The sequence below is a fragment of the Gouania willdenowi genome, chromosome 12 (assembly GCF_900634775.1).
Source record: "Gouania willdenowi chromosome 12, fGouWil2.1, whole genome shotgun sequence".
Lineage (NCBI taxonomy): Eukaryota > Metazoa > Chordata > Actinopteri > Blenniiformes > Gobiesocidae > Gouania > Gouania willdenowi.
The window spans coordinates 24928589-24946866 of NC_041055.1; the positions used below are offsets into that span (position 1 = coordinate 24928589).

The following is an 18278-nucleotide window of genomic DNA, read 5'->3' on the forward strand; positions in this document are numbered from 1 at the left end:
ACATAATTGACTTTTTTATCACATAATTATGACTTTTGTCTCATAATTGTGACTTTCTATCACATAATTATGACTTGTTTCCCTCATAATCAAGACTTTATCATAATAATTATGACTATATTTCTCATATTTATGACTTTCTATCTCATAAGTATGACTTTCTTTCTCATAATAATGACTTTTTATCACATAATTACGACTTTTGTCTCATAATTAGGACTTTCTATCACATAATTATGACTTGTGTCCCTCATAATCAATTCATAATGATGACGTTCTACCTCATAGTTATAACTTATATCACATAATTATGACTTTTTATCACATAATTATGACTTTTGTCTCAATTATAACTTTCAATCACATAATTATGACTTGTTTCCCTCATAATCAAGACTTTATCATAATAATTATGACTATATTTCTCATATTTATGACTTGCAATGATTCATACATGCTCTTCTATTTTAAACTGATGAAGAATTCAACTGTCATGTCAGAGAGAGAGAGAGAGAGAGAGAGAGAGAGAGAGAGAGAGAGAGAGAGAGAGAGAGAGAGAGAGAGAGAGAAAAGAGGACAAGAGTGAGTGAGTATGTTCTGTGATGAGGAGCTGAGTTTGTCCAACACACCTGTGCTGCCGCCTCCTGGACGGACGCGTGTGCTTTGCAGCGACTCTACTATAAGTGAACGGACAGCTCATGAGCCCCACTCAAAGCGAGGGAACCAGCTCACACTCACACTCACACTTAAACACACACTCACACATACACACTAGAGGCGGCATGGCGTGGACACCACCTCCCGTCCTCCTGCTGGTTCTCCTGCTCACGGGCTCCGTGTCAGTCCGGGCGACCAGAGGAGCGACTCTGTCCGACGAGGAGAGGGACAAAGAGGGCGAAGCGGAGTCTCCATGTGAGGTGAAGACGGTGACCGTGTCTACGCTGCCTGTGCTCCGGGAGAACGAGTTCAGCTTCAGCGGCGGAGCCTCGGGAACCGTGAGCGGTGGAGGAGGAGGTGGAGGGGGCCCCGCTGGGGCAGGTAGTGCCGCTCCTGGAGGGGGGGAATCCCGCCTCATGCTGTTCGTAAGAACAGACCTACCTGGGCGAATTTCCGTCATGGATGATCTTGACAACACTGCTCTGCCCTACTTCACACTGGGTAAGACTTGCTGTGGTTCTGTTTGCCCTCCATCATGAAGCCTGTGTGTTCTTCACCACTCCTCCACATTTCTCAAAATCCTGCACTCATACTTTCTTTTTTTCATGACATTGTATGATGAGCAACCAGAATATAGAATTTATCTTCCAGTTGATGAACTAAAGAAAGGAGGGAACATAAACTCTTTAACTCTCCCTCGATTTGCCATTTTGCAGTTGAACATGATTAGAAATTAAAATTTCATGCATAGCCTAAATGTGGTGGTCCAATCAAGGGATGTAATTTAGTCCTGCAAATCTGCATGAAATGACCATTTGACTTTGACTGGAGAACTGCGATCAGAGCCCACATGCAGAGCCTGGTGTGGAGGAGAACATCACAATGTGGCTTGGGAAGGATCACCTCTAGGCTTTTACTGTGTAGTTCAAGGTGCTACCACAAATCCTGTGTTTACTCACACATTCCCTGATAACAGAAGGAAGTGAGACAGTGCTGAACAAGTTTAGTGAATGTCACTGACTTTGAAAGTGTAGTGATAGTAAATCTTTATCTGAAAACAAATTTAAAAAAAAAAAAAGAAAAGATATTGGCTTGTTAAGTAGAGCAGGCTGTGTATGAAGGAAACTTGCTTTTGAATTTTTTCTTGGGGGAGGATGATTTTCACTTGTGTCAAAAAGTATGTTGGAAAAATACCAGAGATGACATTGTCATCCCGTACAGTGGGCGTAAACCTTATCAATTGGCAAATTTAAATTAAACATCCTTTCATTCAAACCTATTGGAATAGTGACATTCTACTGATTCAGAGGGGTATCCTGAGGGTTATACTGACTCTGAGGGATACTTCTGACTCAGAGGGGTTATACTGACTCTGCGGGGTAATACTGAGGGTTATGCTGACTCGCAGGGGTTATTCTGACTCCGAGGGGTTCAGCTTATGCACCCTTATTCACATTATCTTTGGGAAATGCAGTTAATGTAGTTATTATGGCATTGGTATAATAAAACATATTCAGCTGTGCAAGACGTAGTGGTGTCCCGATATAACTTTTTCACTTCCAATGCGACAACGATATTGCAGCCTTATGTATTGACTGATTTATTACGTATTTTGTAGTGTAGAATAGCGCTGGGCGATATGGACCAAAACTCATGTCTCAATATTTTTCTCAAAATAGCGATATATGATACATACAGTATGTTGATAATTTTATTTCAAATGAAGTCTGACCAAAAATACAATTTTGGGTTAAATCTAACGATCCAAATGCGACATAGGTACATTTACTAATCAACAGCTGCACAATATGTGCCACCTTTTTTCTCCTCTAAGGGACAGCACGTGTGAGTGAGTTCTGTAGTGTAGTTTGTTATGCGGAAGGTTTGTGTTAGAACACACTCAGAAATCCATTAAACTGTGCTTTTTATGCTGTTCTGAGAAGTAGTGAAAGCAGCGACTCCTAAAACAAATATTTTAAAACAAAATAAGATATATATATATACTGTATATATATATATATATAGATATAGATGATATTGTAATTTTTTATATCCCCAAAATCTTTATATATCGCCCAGCTCTAGTGTGGAATGTTAGAAAAGGCTTAATCAAGTGATATTACTGAAAAACCAACCAATTAAATATAGGCGACCGTGGCTGTCTTCTGTTCGATCCCAGTGCTCTACATGCCTATGTGTTGACGTGTCCTTGGGCAAGACTGTTAAGGACTCTCACTCAAAAGGGCTTATATCATCAGGCTTTGTGCATCTTCAACAATCCATGATTATTCACTAACTTCAGCCACCAGAGCGTGTCAGCGCACTGAGCTCTTCTTCTCTGCTTCTTTGTCAACTACCAAACCGCAGAGTTGGAACTCTCGCCCCCTGCGGTCATAGATCATTTTACGTCTCACAACTGCTTTTATCCTCTTTCGGCAAACCAAAGAGGATCTTCTCCTGATTATTTAGAGCAACCAAAAGCTTTTTTATTTTTATTTTTTTGTTGCTAAATCAAGATCTAAAAAGCAGGCTGTATGCTTCGCTGCAATAGAAAACAATGGGATATTTACAGGCAAATGGGAGTGTGTTTCATTATCAATTATGTGCCTTTAAGATGGCAGAATACAGGTTTTAAAACGGTAAAGTTGCCCCATTTTTAAAAGTTAGTAAAACAATTATGGTGCAAAATAATGTTTTGTTAGGCATAGATCTTCTAATTTCAGATTTGATTCCTTCCTATAGATAATATATTCTATATATCTATATTCTACAAATGAACGGAAAAAAAAAAAAAAAAAACATTAAAGAGCCTGAAAAATAGCCTTCATGAATCCAATAAAATAAATTAGGTACCACAGTGCTTATATTATATATTTTAGATGCAAACTGATATAATTTGTTACTCGATTTTGCTGATATCGGACTGATATCTAATATGAATGTTAGATTAGGACACCCTTAGCAAAAATGTATACAAAACACACACAGAGCTAAAATATAAAAGTCACTTTACTTTTAAGACTTAGAAAAGTGGTAAACTACTGCTTTAGTTACAGGTTTGTTGGGCCGTGGCATTGTTCATGGAAAGAAACTCTTAAAACTAGTATTTTAGCACAAAATAAGGTTCAAGATATTGTCTTCTTTCATACATCGGCCGTCTATTATGGTATATATTTATACACATCATTGGAAGAACATTTGTGGATGATTTGTTCCCAATCAATTAAGTTACCTTATCATAATGCGACTAATGTGGGAAAAAAAAAAACACACAAAAAAAATAACAAAAACATCAGATAGAAAATGCTCAGGACCTTGACTGGGTGATAACTTCTACTTCATGAGTGTGTCTCATTTAGTTGAGCTTGTAGACGGTGGTGTGGCATCCTTTGCCCTCCTTCCTCAGTCACAATTTAATTCTCCGTATGAAGGGCAGCGAGTGGAGTGGCTATGCTAAGGGAAGGCGAGCAGACAGGCTGTGGGCTGGAGCATTAGGCTAGTAAATCACTTTCTATTCTCATTAAGGACAGCCGTTGACTGGTGAGAAAGGCCTCTCTGTCCTCCCTGTCAGCCAGCTAGCAAATTTGCTGCTTCACCCTTTCCAGTGCATGGCTGCGTGCTGTGGTGATAGTGGTGCTTTAATGGATCCGTTGGTCGAACGCATTTTTATGGCAGAGAATGTAGACCAGGAGTCACCAACATTAGAGCTCCAACTAATGGTTATTAATAAATTAATCGATGAATCAGATTTTTTAAAAATACCAAGGTTGGGGTCAATTATATTTGTAATTGCGTAATTGGTTATTAATTACAATTATCAGGCTCCCCACGGTCACAAAATTCCTGGAAAAGTTATGGAATTTGAAAAACTGATTTTACCGTCTTGAAAAGTCATGGAATATTTGAACTATTTTGCAAAAGGTTTGGAAATATAGGCTATTTTATTTTAATGTTTAAAATTTGTCCAACCTCAAAGATGTTAAGCGTTATCTCAAAGTGAAAAGTTTAAAAAAATCATTGTGAAAAAAGTGTGGGAACCCTGAATTATGACGTTATTGTAATTGTAATTGTAATTTAGAAATCTGTTGTAATCATAAATAAACTGTAATATTCAAGTTCATATAATTTGCATGAAAATTTGATATAAACTGTCAATTACCATGTAATTAAACGCAAACCTGGGGAGCCATATTACAGTTCTATGGCTTACACATGTTTATTACATAATTATTAAAATGTGTTTCAAGTCAGGTTTTCTTACAACCCTTAAGAATCATTTTACCGTTTAAAAAAAAAAGAAAAAAAAAAAGAGTGAAATCTTGAGGTATACAGACACAAAAAAGGCTTGGATGCCCACAACAAAAACAAATTTGAGGAATGTTGTTTTATGAGGTTATTTATTAAATGCTCAGTAGTTGTGATTAATTGAATTTGAACTTGATTTTATTTTGTTTATCTGCTGCTGAAACTTTGCATATTTCCCCTTTATGGGACGAATAAATGTTATCTTTATCTTTAATCAAGAAAATATTTATAATTAACTTTCAGGGGAAAAAAATGTTTGTAATTTTAATTGCAATTGGAAAAAAATGTCAGTATTCGTGATCATAATTGACTTGTAGTTGTATATGGATAATTAAAGCCGTAATTGTAATTGAAAAATGTAATTTATCCAAAACCTGCAGTATACACTGAATATATACTGTATACTGCATATTTACATACTGTATATAAACTTTTGAACACAGCGACTGAAATCTCTGCATGCACCGATTTGCTTTGCGTCACGAGTCGTGGGATTATTTGTGACTTTAAATGGAAGCAGTTGGAAAATATGGGAAAACAAAGTACGGAAAATTAGTGGATCTACGGATTTCACTGCTATGGACACAACGGCAGTCATAACCAGGTAAGATTACAACATTGTTTTGCCTTTTAGGTCACGTTAAATGTGTGCATATTTCTGTGTTTTTTTTTACAGTAGCATTGTTCAGCTTTAGATCCGTGTCATTCATTTCTCGGCCCGTTTTCAGCTGACAAAAGGATAAAGCAAGGAAATGGGATACAGTTGTTATAGGTGATCAAACATAGTGCTTAACATGCTAGAATCTGTGCTACATACAGAGCCACACATGATGAATGTGATGAATCTGTACAGACTGCTAATGTTTGTAACCAGCGATGTTAACCAGTGTCTATTTTGGATACATTTTATTCACAGTTTAAAAATCTGTTGGTTTTTGTTCAGTAAAATCCTGGAAACCAAAATTATGCTCACAAATGTTACTTTACAAACATTTAGGAGTAGCTAAATGTGTGCCTTTACTCGTTTTCATTTCAGATCTCATCATTACACTGAAGCCGAGGGCGGACAGAATGCTGCAGCTGTATCTCACTTCAAGTAGAAAATAAAAAGGACACGAAGGCTTTAAAGTTCGTGTACAGCAAATTAAGCCATTTTCTTCTAAACACATTAAATAGGTCATAAATGTATTTCCTAAAACATGGAAAAAGCCATTCAACCATTTAGAATGTAATTGTAGAGCTAGGCTTCACAAACTGCGTTTCAAATTTCTGTGTTCTGGATTTATAGAAATCATTGCCACGTTACGTAATGGAGTCATCGTTAGCATAAACCCGACTCTGCTGCTGAAGCACATCAAACTTCCGTGGCCTCCCGCGGGGGCAGCTCGGCCCCTAGTTGAAAACAAACCACATAGTCAGACTCGGCGGGAACAAAAGGCGTCAGCTGGTGCAACATTTTTGTTTTTGCCTCTAGAGGGCGCAGTTCTGACTCTACATGTGAGATACGCACATTTGTGAACTCGGACGAAGCAGACCTTTCCGCTGACACCTTGTTCGAACTTATCCGAGCACTTGGACGTTGGAGCCACTTTCACACTGCTCTCTCCCATAGGGTTAGGGTTAGTACACAGAGGCGGGGGCCGTGGTTCCAGTGCCTCTAACTGACACGCCCCCAGCGTTTCAGAGCAGAGAGAAGTGCTTGTTTTCCATGATTTTGAGGTCTAATTTTATATACTTAGCGATTTTTTTTTTTTTCATTTTTCAAGTTTAGCTCACGTTTCTGTGGTATGACAAACTTATAACACAAATGTATTCCTGCTTCACATGGACTAATCATCTTGTTCAATGTCACACCTTTATTTAGGTTAAACATAGTCAGGGCCTTCGATTTCTGGTTTCAAAATTTACCAAGTTCCGTTTTAGGGTACATGCATTTTTGTGTAACGTATGCGTGATGTAACACTTTCATTTCTTTACTGTTATCATAAGTTTTCCCTATAACTTTCCTAGCAATTAAACTTCCTGAAATCATACCAAACATGCTAAATACCATTTGTACTATTACACCAACAACTAAATCTGTCTTTGTACCAGGGACATACATTTTCTATCCATTCACTGCGTTTCTAAAAATTCAAATGCTCTACATTATTTTGGGGTGTACATGTAAGTGAAATGTATAACATTTCTTTCAACAAGACCACACGTGTCAAACTCATGGCCTGGGGGCCAAATCCAGCCCTTCAGAGCATCCAATTTGGCCCGCGGCAGCAAGCCAAAAAGTCATCGAAGACATGAATCATTGTGTAAATTACCAACTCATTCAGTTGTAGATATCTTCAAATTAACACACAAATTCAATAAAATGCCACAATATCAGCAGGGCTCACATTTTCCCCCATGCTTATATTGCATGATGGCAGTCATTTTTAATCTCAAATGATTAAAAAAAAAAAAAACTCAATTTTTCCAAAATTCTGCAATTTTTTCAAATTATTCAACAAAATGTTGTCAAATGACATAAAAATGCATCACAATAGCTAATGAATTGAAAGTAAAGATCCTGCAGGGACTAATATGTGTCACTTATTACTTTGATATTATCAGTGTCGTACATATTTTTCAATTGTTTATTCGTGGAAGTGCAAACTAGAGCAAAACGATCCTTTTCCCACCTAATATTTGCAGCCCACTTGAGATAACCTGCTCCACATTTGGCCCGTGAACTAAAATGAGTTTGACATCCCTGAACTAGACCTCCTATAAATTCTTAAAAATGTCATTCTGTAGTGAAAATAAACATTTAAAGATGAAAACCTATTGAGGCACAGCAGTATCTAGCTCTACGGAGGCACTGACTACATCTGCCATCTGTATTTATATATGTATGATAAATGTTTCATTATATGCTTTAATACCAAGGACAAAATGTATCTGCCACTATCTTTGCATTGATGAAACGTGTTATTGGACATTTGTTACTAGTCAGATGAATTGTTCTTTTATCTATACTGTACATGATCATAATAGTAGTTTGTAATATGTTTATTCCTATAGCTCAAATGTTTGTATGAATTCAAATGAAGTGTCCATTAATGTTTCAGTTGTGCACATTTTTTGTCCTGGCTTTTGAATAATCATTCACACATTTAACATTAAGAAACGAAACTCTCCCGTAGTTTAGGACAAAACCCCTCACAACAACAACAACAACAACAACAACAACAACAACAAAAAAACAATCCACAAAGGCAATGTATTGAGACATATGTTACTTTTATGGCACTGTAGCTTCTTACTTTGCTTGCACAGCAGCTGAATGCTCCATCTGTCTCTGTTGTTATGCATTTTATTGATTTTTCTAGTCCTTTGTCTAAGTCCACTGACATTCACTTATATGCAATGTTTGTGGAATAAGCAAATCTTACTTACAATGATGCACGTATGGCTCCTAATTATGACTTAGCTTAGCCACAGGGCGGAAGAAGGGTATACATGAATGGATGAACTAAAGACTTTTCTCTTTTGGATTTAATTTATCGTCATATGTGCCTTTGGCAAATTTTTTTTCTCAAGAAACTAAAGAAAAATTGTTGGAGATAACTTTAAAATACCGTGTAAATACACAAGCACAAGAAAAAGACTAGTCCAACTCTCCTTTTCTCTCAGTTAATAAAATTGCAAATTTAGATGCTGAAAAGAAGTAAGCCTTGCCTAATACTTAGGTGCGTTATAGTCTTAACACGGGGTATTAAAGTTGTTACTTTTTGGCTTTCACTTTATTCATTTAAATATCCTTTTTGCTTTCTGTAGGCCTACGTGGTGCGCAGACTGTGCAAAGGGGTGACAGCTGCCCGCTGAGTTGCTGTTTTGGTCTTTTAATGTTGTTGTGAAGCTCTTAGAATGCTGGCAGCATCAGTTCCTGTGACAAAACAAGAGGAACCCTAACAACAGGGCAAACCTATTTTTTTTCTGTCTGAACTCGAAACACGTGTTTTGAATAAAAGATATTGAGCCAGGGAAAACCTTTCGTTTGTCCTATCAACTTTGCTGCCAGACTGCTCTGGTGTAGATGCTCCTCTTTTAATGCTGTCCTAAGATAATGCAAACCCAGTGGAAAAAAGCCTCCGAGCAATGGCATTGTTTTCATTACCAGAATGCCATGCCACTTTTTACCTTTGCCAACAAGGTAATATTCTCACCAGCGTTTTTCTGTTATGTCAAAAGTATTTTAAGGATTCTGAGGACATTTTAATCAAAGATAGAATTTTTTGCCATGTAAACTTCCATTACATTTTTGAGGAAATCCAGATCAATTTACTGATTCTGGATTAGTCTCCCATATTAGTGAAATTTCAAAAATGTGTATCTCGATTGGCAATTGACCTCAAAACACCGTCCACAAATATGAATGGTCCAATCATACTTCAGAGCAACCGTTACTATACAAACAAGGTCCGACTATGAGTTGCTTCTGTCAACCAGTCTAATGGCAATAATGTTACTGCTACTGCAATACACATGGTCACTTTAACTGCTATTTTATACATGCACTCTGGCCGCTGCTGTAGACTAACTATTTCACTTTTTAACTATAAAAAACGTCTTAGAGATGTGTGCATCAGTATGCGTGTATGTGTAGTATGGGAGATGTGTATGTTTTTAACTGATCCTGGAGAAAAGTTATCCTATCTACACTAATGTGTATATTCAGCAAAATGACTACTGTAACTATACATTCATGTACCTCGCGACAATGATGGTGGCGACTGGGGTATAAAATATTGGGTCAATTGACTGAGCTTTATGAAATTTGACTGCGATTTTTTGGAAAAATGGTGGTGTACATACTTTTGGACCTACTGTATGGTTATTATAGGGGACAGAGCATTCTTACAAGCCTTTAAAACAGTGTTTCCCAACCGTTTCTGCATCATGACCCCATTTTTATATATTTCCGTTAACGCCAGATACATTTTTTCTCTAGAATCAGTTTTTGATTGTGTTTGTAATACTGTGTTAGAAATACAAAGAAGCCATGATTAGTGCACGAAGTGACAAGATGAGCCACCTCACGTATTTTGAAACTTTTTACTTATTTATTTACATTTTATTTGAACTAGATTTATATTTGAGAAAGTGAAAGTATAGAATACAGTTGTTTGAGATTGTATGTGGTGTTTTTATATGAAAAATAATAATTTAAAAATATAATTTCAACCAGTATTTATTTATTTTTCAATTACAAGACATTTCAGGCGACCCCACATGGGGTCACAACCCCAAGGTTGAAAAACACAACTTTAAAGTGTGAATGATCATGGTACCATGATCAGCATCACTGATCCAGATAACTGCCAATATCTGGCAAAGAGGATATTTGGTGCTTGGCGGAAGTTTGCTCTCATTAATTATTCATTATTTGACTAAAGATCTGTGTCGGTATCGTCAGCATATTTGGCAACATTAGTTTGATCCACTTTCATGTCAGCGGTTGGCAGTAAGTGGCACAATAAGGCTGTGATCTGCGATGTCTGTCGGGATGTCGGACTTTCCCTCTGCACAGGGTGTGGTATGGCTCATTAGAGTTTGTAAAACACACAAAAAAAATGTCCATATCCCAGACAGATCGTTTTTTTTTTCTTCATTTTTTTTATGACAGTTTTCCCACAATGCCGAAAATGACAGCGCAGATAGTTGAGGCCGCACCCTATTAGCCAAATGTCACCCAGACCATAATGAGCACAGTGGTAGCTCTTTGTTTGTTGCTGTCAGGTGCCCGATTGTTTTGTCGATCCAATGTCAGAGGTGATGGGGAAGGAGGAGAAGGATAGCAATTCCCCTTCCCACTGTGGCCTGCCTACTCAGCTTTGATTTATTACCACAAGTGTCAGGGAGAATGGATGAGCAGAGAGGGCAGTGTTGGGAAACACACTGAATTCCTCCTTTTCTTTTTCTGTATTTTTTCCCCCACCCTTTAAATCTTACCAGACTACGATAAATGAATGCTTACTACACGAGGCCCATAGCTCATTTGATATGCAGTTAAAAAAAAAAAAAATCAGATCTACTCCATGCATAAAATTGTTGATACGCAGTGAGGAATTGAAGAAAAAAAGGTAATATGCTTCTTTGCAGAGTTGGGTGAAAAAGTATGAAATCAATACGTTACGTGTATAATAATGGCTTAGATTTATATACCGCTTTTTTCAAGGAGACTCGAAGCACGTACGGAAACCATTATTCATTCACACCAGTCATACCAGTGGTGGTAAGCTACAACGTAGCCAGAGCTGCCCTGGGGCATACTTACAGAAACGTGGCTGCCATTTCTCACCTACGGCCCCTCTGACCACCACCGGCATTCATGCACAATTCATATGCATTCATACGAGGCAATGTGGGTAAAGTGCCTTGCCCAAGGACACAACAATGACTTGGATAAAGCCGAAATCGAACCCTCAACCTTTCAGTTAATGGACGACCCACTTTATCACTGATCCACAGTCGCCCACGCAATATTATATAACAACTGACTCTGTATACACATTCTTTAACTCTTTGACTGCCATTGACGTCTATAGACGTCATTTGTGGGAACAGGTGCAGTAAAGCCTTATGCAACTTCTATGTAAAGATCTTACTTGCAGACAATATTTTATGAGTCAGTAGGTGCCGACAATGCTCTTTGGATGGCCGATTACAGGTAGCAGAAGTAGAAACCGCGGCTACTTCCTATTTATACATATTCCAGGAGAAGATCGAGAGGGAATGGCGAAACGCGAAAAATCAGAGAAGGAAAAATACAGGCAATTTACACTTGAACAGGTTTTAGTTAGCGGTGGTTCTCGTAGAGTGTTGGAGATGATCATGGTGGAGCAGACAGGCATGTGTATTGCCTGACATCTGGCAATACGATTCATATCCGATATTAAAGTATAAGGCGATATTGCGATTTTTTTTTTAATGCATTTTTTTTTATTATATATGATTTAAGAAACAACTACTCTGTAAATGTGTACACCTTCATGAGAACATTTTGTATGAAATATATTTTATTGGCATATTTTACACTTTAAACATTGGCTTTAACATGCCATGTGCCAACAACATAACATACTGTACAATCTGCATGTGGCTTTTAAACCAACTTTGACTTTAGTGCAACTTAACTGAGGTATATGCCTAGAACAACATTAATGCAGAAATGTAGTACTTTCTTTATAGATTTCATTGAATAAACACAAGCTGGTCAACATGCCCAGGTTTCAGAGCACTTCTTTGTGCAGTTGTAATGTCTCCTGCAGTGGAAAAGACTTTCCTGGTTAAATAAAAAAAATAAAATAAAAAAAAAAGATTTGGATGCATTTAGAATCAATCCGAGAATCGCGCGACGTATTATCGCGATATATTGCCAAATTCATTTTTTCCAGCACCCCTATGTTCCACCTAAAAAAGCCGCTGACAAGCATGCTAAGGATGCTAACCCCCTCCTGACAGAGCTGCTGGTTGCAGGTAAAAATTATTATTTTTCCATCAAAAGCCCTTTCTCAGTGTTGTTTTTGCTGTTTTAAAGAAGGAAACCGCTGTTCAGATGTTTGACGTGTCACTAAAGCAAAAAAAATGTTAGCGTCAAAGTCACTGTTTTGCTTGATATGTTTCTTTTTACAAAAAGCTTGTTTTCTCTGTTTTTTGGTCAGAAACAGCTGTTTTTGGTGAAACCAGTCTGTTATACTGCTGATAACTAAAGAATGGAAAAAGCTGGAAATAAATTGTATTTTTTCCTTTTGAAAGAAGTGTCTAATCTTTGTTTTGGTGGTTTTAATGTTTACATAGTCATAGCACACAATATTCTGTGGAATATCAGTGAAACTCATCTAAAACGCCTGGCAATATGAGGTTGGCTGCTCTGAAAATGGCTGGCAGCCAATGAGTTAAAGAACTTTCACTTTAATACATGATCCTATTTTCCATTGCATCATTGCATTCTAACCAAAATAATGACTTCTTAACCAGCCTCTCTCCTTTCAACATTTGCAGCTTTGCTTATTCCCTGAAAGCAAGGAAAGCCAGCGCTGCTTGGTTAGGGTAGGGGTAGAAAAAAAAAAAAAAAAAACCTCTCTTCCCTGTGGCAATGAACAGGAACGCTCTGCACTACACCTCAATCTTATGTCAGTAGTTCACGCTTAGCTCTGCAGGACAGGTGATATATGGTGGGCAGAGGTCAAACACAGAGATGGGAGTTATTACACAGCATGGACTGAGGAGGATTTTTTATTTTTATTTGTGAGGACTTTATTCTTTCCTTTTTTATTTAAGCATATCTTACATTTATATTTTTAAAATACTATTGATTGATATTATAGGAATCACCCAATCAGCATAAACAAATGCTACTAATAAAGTCCCTAAAATGTCATCACAAAATGTAACATAACATTGTGACGACACACCAAATTTTGAATCTAATTGTGTTTTTGTTTAGTCTGGTTGTACCAAATCTTACTTTCAAATCTGTTATGAAAACAATTTTATTGGACCAAATGCCGTAATTCTTAAATGGTAATTTTTACGTTTTATTCATTTTATTTTTTGTATAATGCTGGATAATTAAAATGTGGCATGATTATTAAATAGATCACAATTAGTTGTGATTGAGTAGCATTAATCTCAAAATGACAATAATTCTTTGTGCATTTTTATTTAAGCACTGTTTTATTTATTTATTTATTTATTATTATTATTATAATAATAATAATAATAATAATAATAATAATAATAATAATAATAATAATAATAATGCATTTTACTCAATGGCTCCTTTCAGTGTACCCAAGGTCACTGTACAAACTATAACTATAACAACAACATACATTACATTTTAAATTACATTAATTCATAACCAGAATCAAAAATACTTTATTTATCCCAGGGGATATTACAAAAAAAAAAAGAAACTAAACTATAAACAAAAACAGAGAGAAAGAAAAAGAAAAACGTACATAATTAAGTAAGACTTTAAATTAAAAATGGATTAAATACAAGTTCACACATTACAGTAGAAAAAAGATATAATAATACAAATACATCTTCAAATGTAATACAGATATATACAATGAAGATATGTTCTTTAATATATCAATATAATATATCAATATCTTGTTGATGGCATGAAAATAAACGCAACTCCACTGTCTACTTAGTCATTGCTAGTTATTAGTTGTCACCAGTTTATTAGTGGTTTTTGCAAAAAATAATAGTTAACCTATTGTGTAAAGAATTGAATGATGCTGATATGAAAAATGTATATTTTTTCTTTGAGACAGTGGTTTCTTTTTTTATTTAAACATACATTTCGAAATACCACAGAAGAAATGGCGTAAATAGACACGTACACACAAACACAAACTCCAACTGTAGGCTTTGGAGTCACTAAGAATAAAAGCACATTTAAGGTCTCTCATATTTGCCATAAGTCTTTTTTAGTATCCACAATTATGAAATGGCCCACAACGATAAATTCCACGTCTAACTTTAGTTTTTGATCACTTATAGAAAATGACAGGTTTACAGCAGCAGACAAAGCTCTGCATTTGACTTTGATCATCCAACCTTTGAGGTTTGCCGGTAGGGGTGAGTATTGACAAGTATGTTGCAATACGATACGTATAGCGATTCATTGGTCACAATACGATATTATCGTGATATTCTACCCAGTTAATATCAAAATTAAACGTAGCGATGAAAAGTCAGGTTGCTTTATATGTTCATCAGAAGATATTGATCATTCAGAGGACAAATTGAGTCAAAACTATTTGCTTCAAAACATCCTATTTATTAGTGTTTTTGCACATTTTCACTGAAAAAAAGAAACTGCAGTGTTACACACTGCCATCATAAAATAAATTGCAACACGTTTCTTTTCACTGAAACTACTGTGTAGAAATTGTGTATAAGTCTCAAAGTAACCATGACAACATAATGATGGCATTGTAATAACTGTAAGTGAGAACATTAAGGATAAATCTCCCTGAGTTACTGACAATGCACAAAAATAAGAAAAAATAATAAGTATCCTATTGTATCAGTTTAAGCACTGATCTGAACAGATTATTTGAAGTTAAAATGTCTGTGCATACATAAATATTGCTGGCATTACACACTGCCATCATAAAATCATGAGCACCAAATGACCATTGCAACACATTGAAAGTATTGTAACCACCACTGTAATATTGCACAAATACACAAACATATTGATTAAATATCCCAATTTTTTATTATTTTTTTTTAAATAAAAAATTGATTTAAAATCATCACCCAAAAAATTACGAAATATCGTTTTTTTTCACACCCGTCTGCCAGCGACTTTACCTTTGCCAAATTTTAATCAAATTATTTAGGTCTTGTAATGTGATTATAATCCTTTGATTTCCCTCCACTTTGATTTGTTTCCGACAGAGTTTTACACTAGTTAGCATTAGGGATGCACCGAATATTCGGTGGCTGAATTTATTCGGCCGAATATTGCAAAAAAAGCCACATTCGGCCTTCGGTTTATTGAGTTAAAAGCAAGGCCAAACAGTAGCGTATGACGCAATCAAACATGCAGTGATTTTGAGTTTTGTGTGTGCGTTGCTGCAGCAGCTCCTTTCCACACAAACGCAGCCAGACTCTCTCCTTTCCGCTTACCGCTCTCCGTCGTCCGTCACCGCGTAAAAGTTGGAAACTGTCCAATTCCACAACCAAGTCCGTTGTTAGCGCTGTGAGCCACAAATTTGTAAACATCCCCATCCTTACACTACACCGAGTCTCGCTGCATAAACTGGTGTTGCATTAGCACGGAGTGCTAACAGCTGATGTGTGTGGACAATGGTAGCAGTGCAGTTTGGGTATTTACATATTTTGGCAATAAAGTATAATATATATTCTATATTAAACCGCAGTGTTGTTTTAGCTGTTAGATAGTTGGAGAGGGAGGAGGGCAAAATCCAACTGTTCCGTTTGGAGCTGACTTTTTACAAAATGTGAAATAACATGGGAGGGAGGAAACAGAACTTTTTCAACTTTAGCCCTCTGAATGAGGCTAAATGGATGTATATTACTGTAGCTAAACCATTATAAAGTGATTTTTTTCATCATACCTCCCCTTTAATGCACTTTAGTTATTTTTGGAATGCATGTTTTGTTTTATTTGAAGGGCTAATATAAATGAAAAACTTTTTTGAAAAGCAAAGGCTACCGGAATATTTAAAAATGTCAGAATAATCAATAAACATTTACTTTCATTAAAAAATATGTCTAAAAAGTTATTCTAGGTTATTTATACACTATTAAAACAAATAGTGAAAAACTTAACAACCGCAGTCGATATTCGGTATTCGGCCAACCGTTCATATTTTATTCCGCTTCGGCCTCAAATTTTCATTTTGGTGCATCCCTAGTTAGTATGTTGGATGAACTCTGGACATTAAATTCATTTAAAGTTGTATAAGGAATCTAATCTTTACTTCCCAGCTTTTTTGTTTTTAATCTAACAACAATGAACGATGACAGTCATTTTTCAAGAACAGAATTGGATCTGAAGGAATGAATAAGCCTTAAGTGAGTGGGATTTTGCCGTCCTTGTATATTTACAAAGTATTGCTTCATCACCTCAGAATGGAGTTTTACCTCTTGGCGTTCGTGGATGCTTTCATCTCAAGTAATAATTTGATCATTACCATTAGTGAGGGCTGCAATGTGTTTGTCTTGACAGAGTAAACATAGAACTTTATGTAAATGTCCCTAATGGATGCACAAGTTCTCTGGATTTGTTTAGATATGCAAAGAAACAACATGACTGTTTGTCAAGAGGCTATACAGCATTTTTAAGACTACTTATTGGCTGAGTTATTGGATCTGGGAAAAAAAGTAAATCAGCTTCCAGTGGCACATTTATTCCTTCTTATGGGTCGATGGGGAATAGGAACACTTACTTTCTGTTTATTAAACATAAAAGGATTGCAATGCTTATACATATTATTGCAGGGCGATATTTACGTGTCAGTGATTTAGAACCTGGTAGCTTTATAGTCTTTATGGTCACAGATTGGCCATAATAAATTTAGTGGCTTTAAAAAAAATTAAAGAAAACCTTTGAGTCTTTTTTATTTTATATTTATAGAAATATATAATCTTTTTAGAAATAAAAAAAAGTTAAAAATACATTGATACATACAGTACATACATTTATTTTAGCTTTCATTTTTTACGTGTAATTTATTTTCTAAGCACATCCTAGTTTTATTTTCCTATAGGGGTACGCGATGGCACTACAAGGGGTACTTGAGTGAGAGCGGAAATTTAACAAATGAAAGCATTAAAAACATGAGGTTTTATGTTTATTTTTTGTTAAAAATTATAATTATACTCTATTACCAGCAACTCACACCATGACAACAAAAGCACATAAGAAAAAAATGAACTGCATTGTAAAATCAACAGACAACAAAATACACAAAATTACACCAACAAAGACACACTTAATGAGAAGAAAAACACACAAGATCACTACAGAATACCCAAAAAATAACAGAGAAACATACAAAACGACATAAGAAACAACCAAACAGTTAAATAATACCAACAACAACACAAAAACGACAACAAAAACACACAAAATAAGAGAAAAATATACTCAATGACAAAGTTTGGTCCCACATCCGGAGGGAGATGATCTTAAATAATAAAAAAAAAAAAACATTGATTTGTACAACAAATTCATTAAACTCGCTCATAAGTAAATCAATCAATATGCTAATGAATGCAGCTTTGTCCATATTTAGCATTTTAGAATAAATATAGTTTAGTTTGTTGGTTTTTATTTTTACAAATTTTTATATTTTACTTGTTTGGTGTATTTGTATATACCACGTTCATATCATTATGCTTTGTATTTGTTTTTCTGATGTGATAGTCGGACATAGGGAGGTACTTGAGCCAAAAAAAGTTTGAGAACCACTGTTTCACTCCATAACAGCGAACGTGAAGTTATAAAACAGGTTTTCACATAACAGCCTGGACAGTTGGCTAACAAGACAGCCTGCAGCAAGCTGCATCCCAAAAGATTCATAAACTATTGACTCGTAAACCATAGACAGGCTTTTTAGTCTGTGCATTGAATGCATATGTTGACAATGATTTATCAAAGTAATTCCATTTAGTTTGCTTTTTTTTTTTTTTTTGCTCTTTGGACACCTCTGGTATGTTCAAAGCTTTAAATGCAAAAAGACACCATGTAAGAAAATATTATTTATTTTTCTAAATGCTTTTTT

At 35.8% G+C, this 18278-nt stretch overlaps 1 protein-coding gene across 2 annotated transcripts in view; it reads left to right on the forward strand.

Annotated features, from left to right (window-relative positions):
- Positions 1-610: 610 nt before the first annotated feature.
- Positions 611-18278, forward strand: part of astn2 (astrotactin 2) — a 339835-nt gene continuing 322167 nt past the window's right edge. For both annotated transcript variants that reach the window (XM_028462826.1, XM_028462827.1), the window contains exon 1: positions 611-1158. In XM_028462826.1, coding sequence (XP_028318627.1) covers positions 699-1158 — 460 coding nt within the window. In that variant the 5' untranslated portion in view covers positions 611-698. The remainder of the gene's footprint in view (positions 1159-18278) is intronic.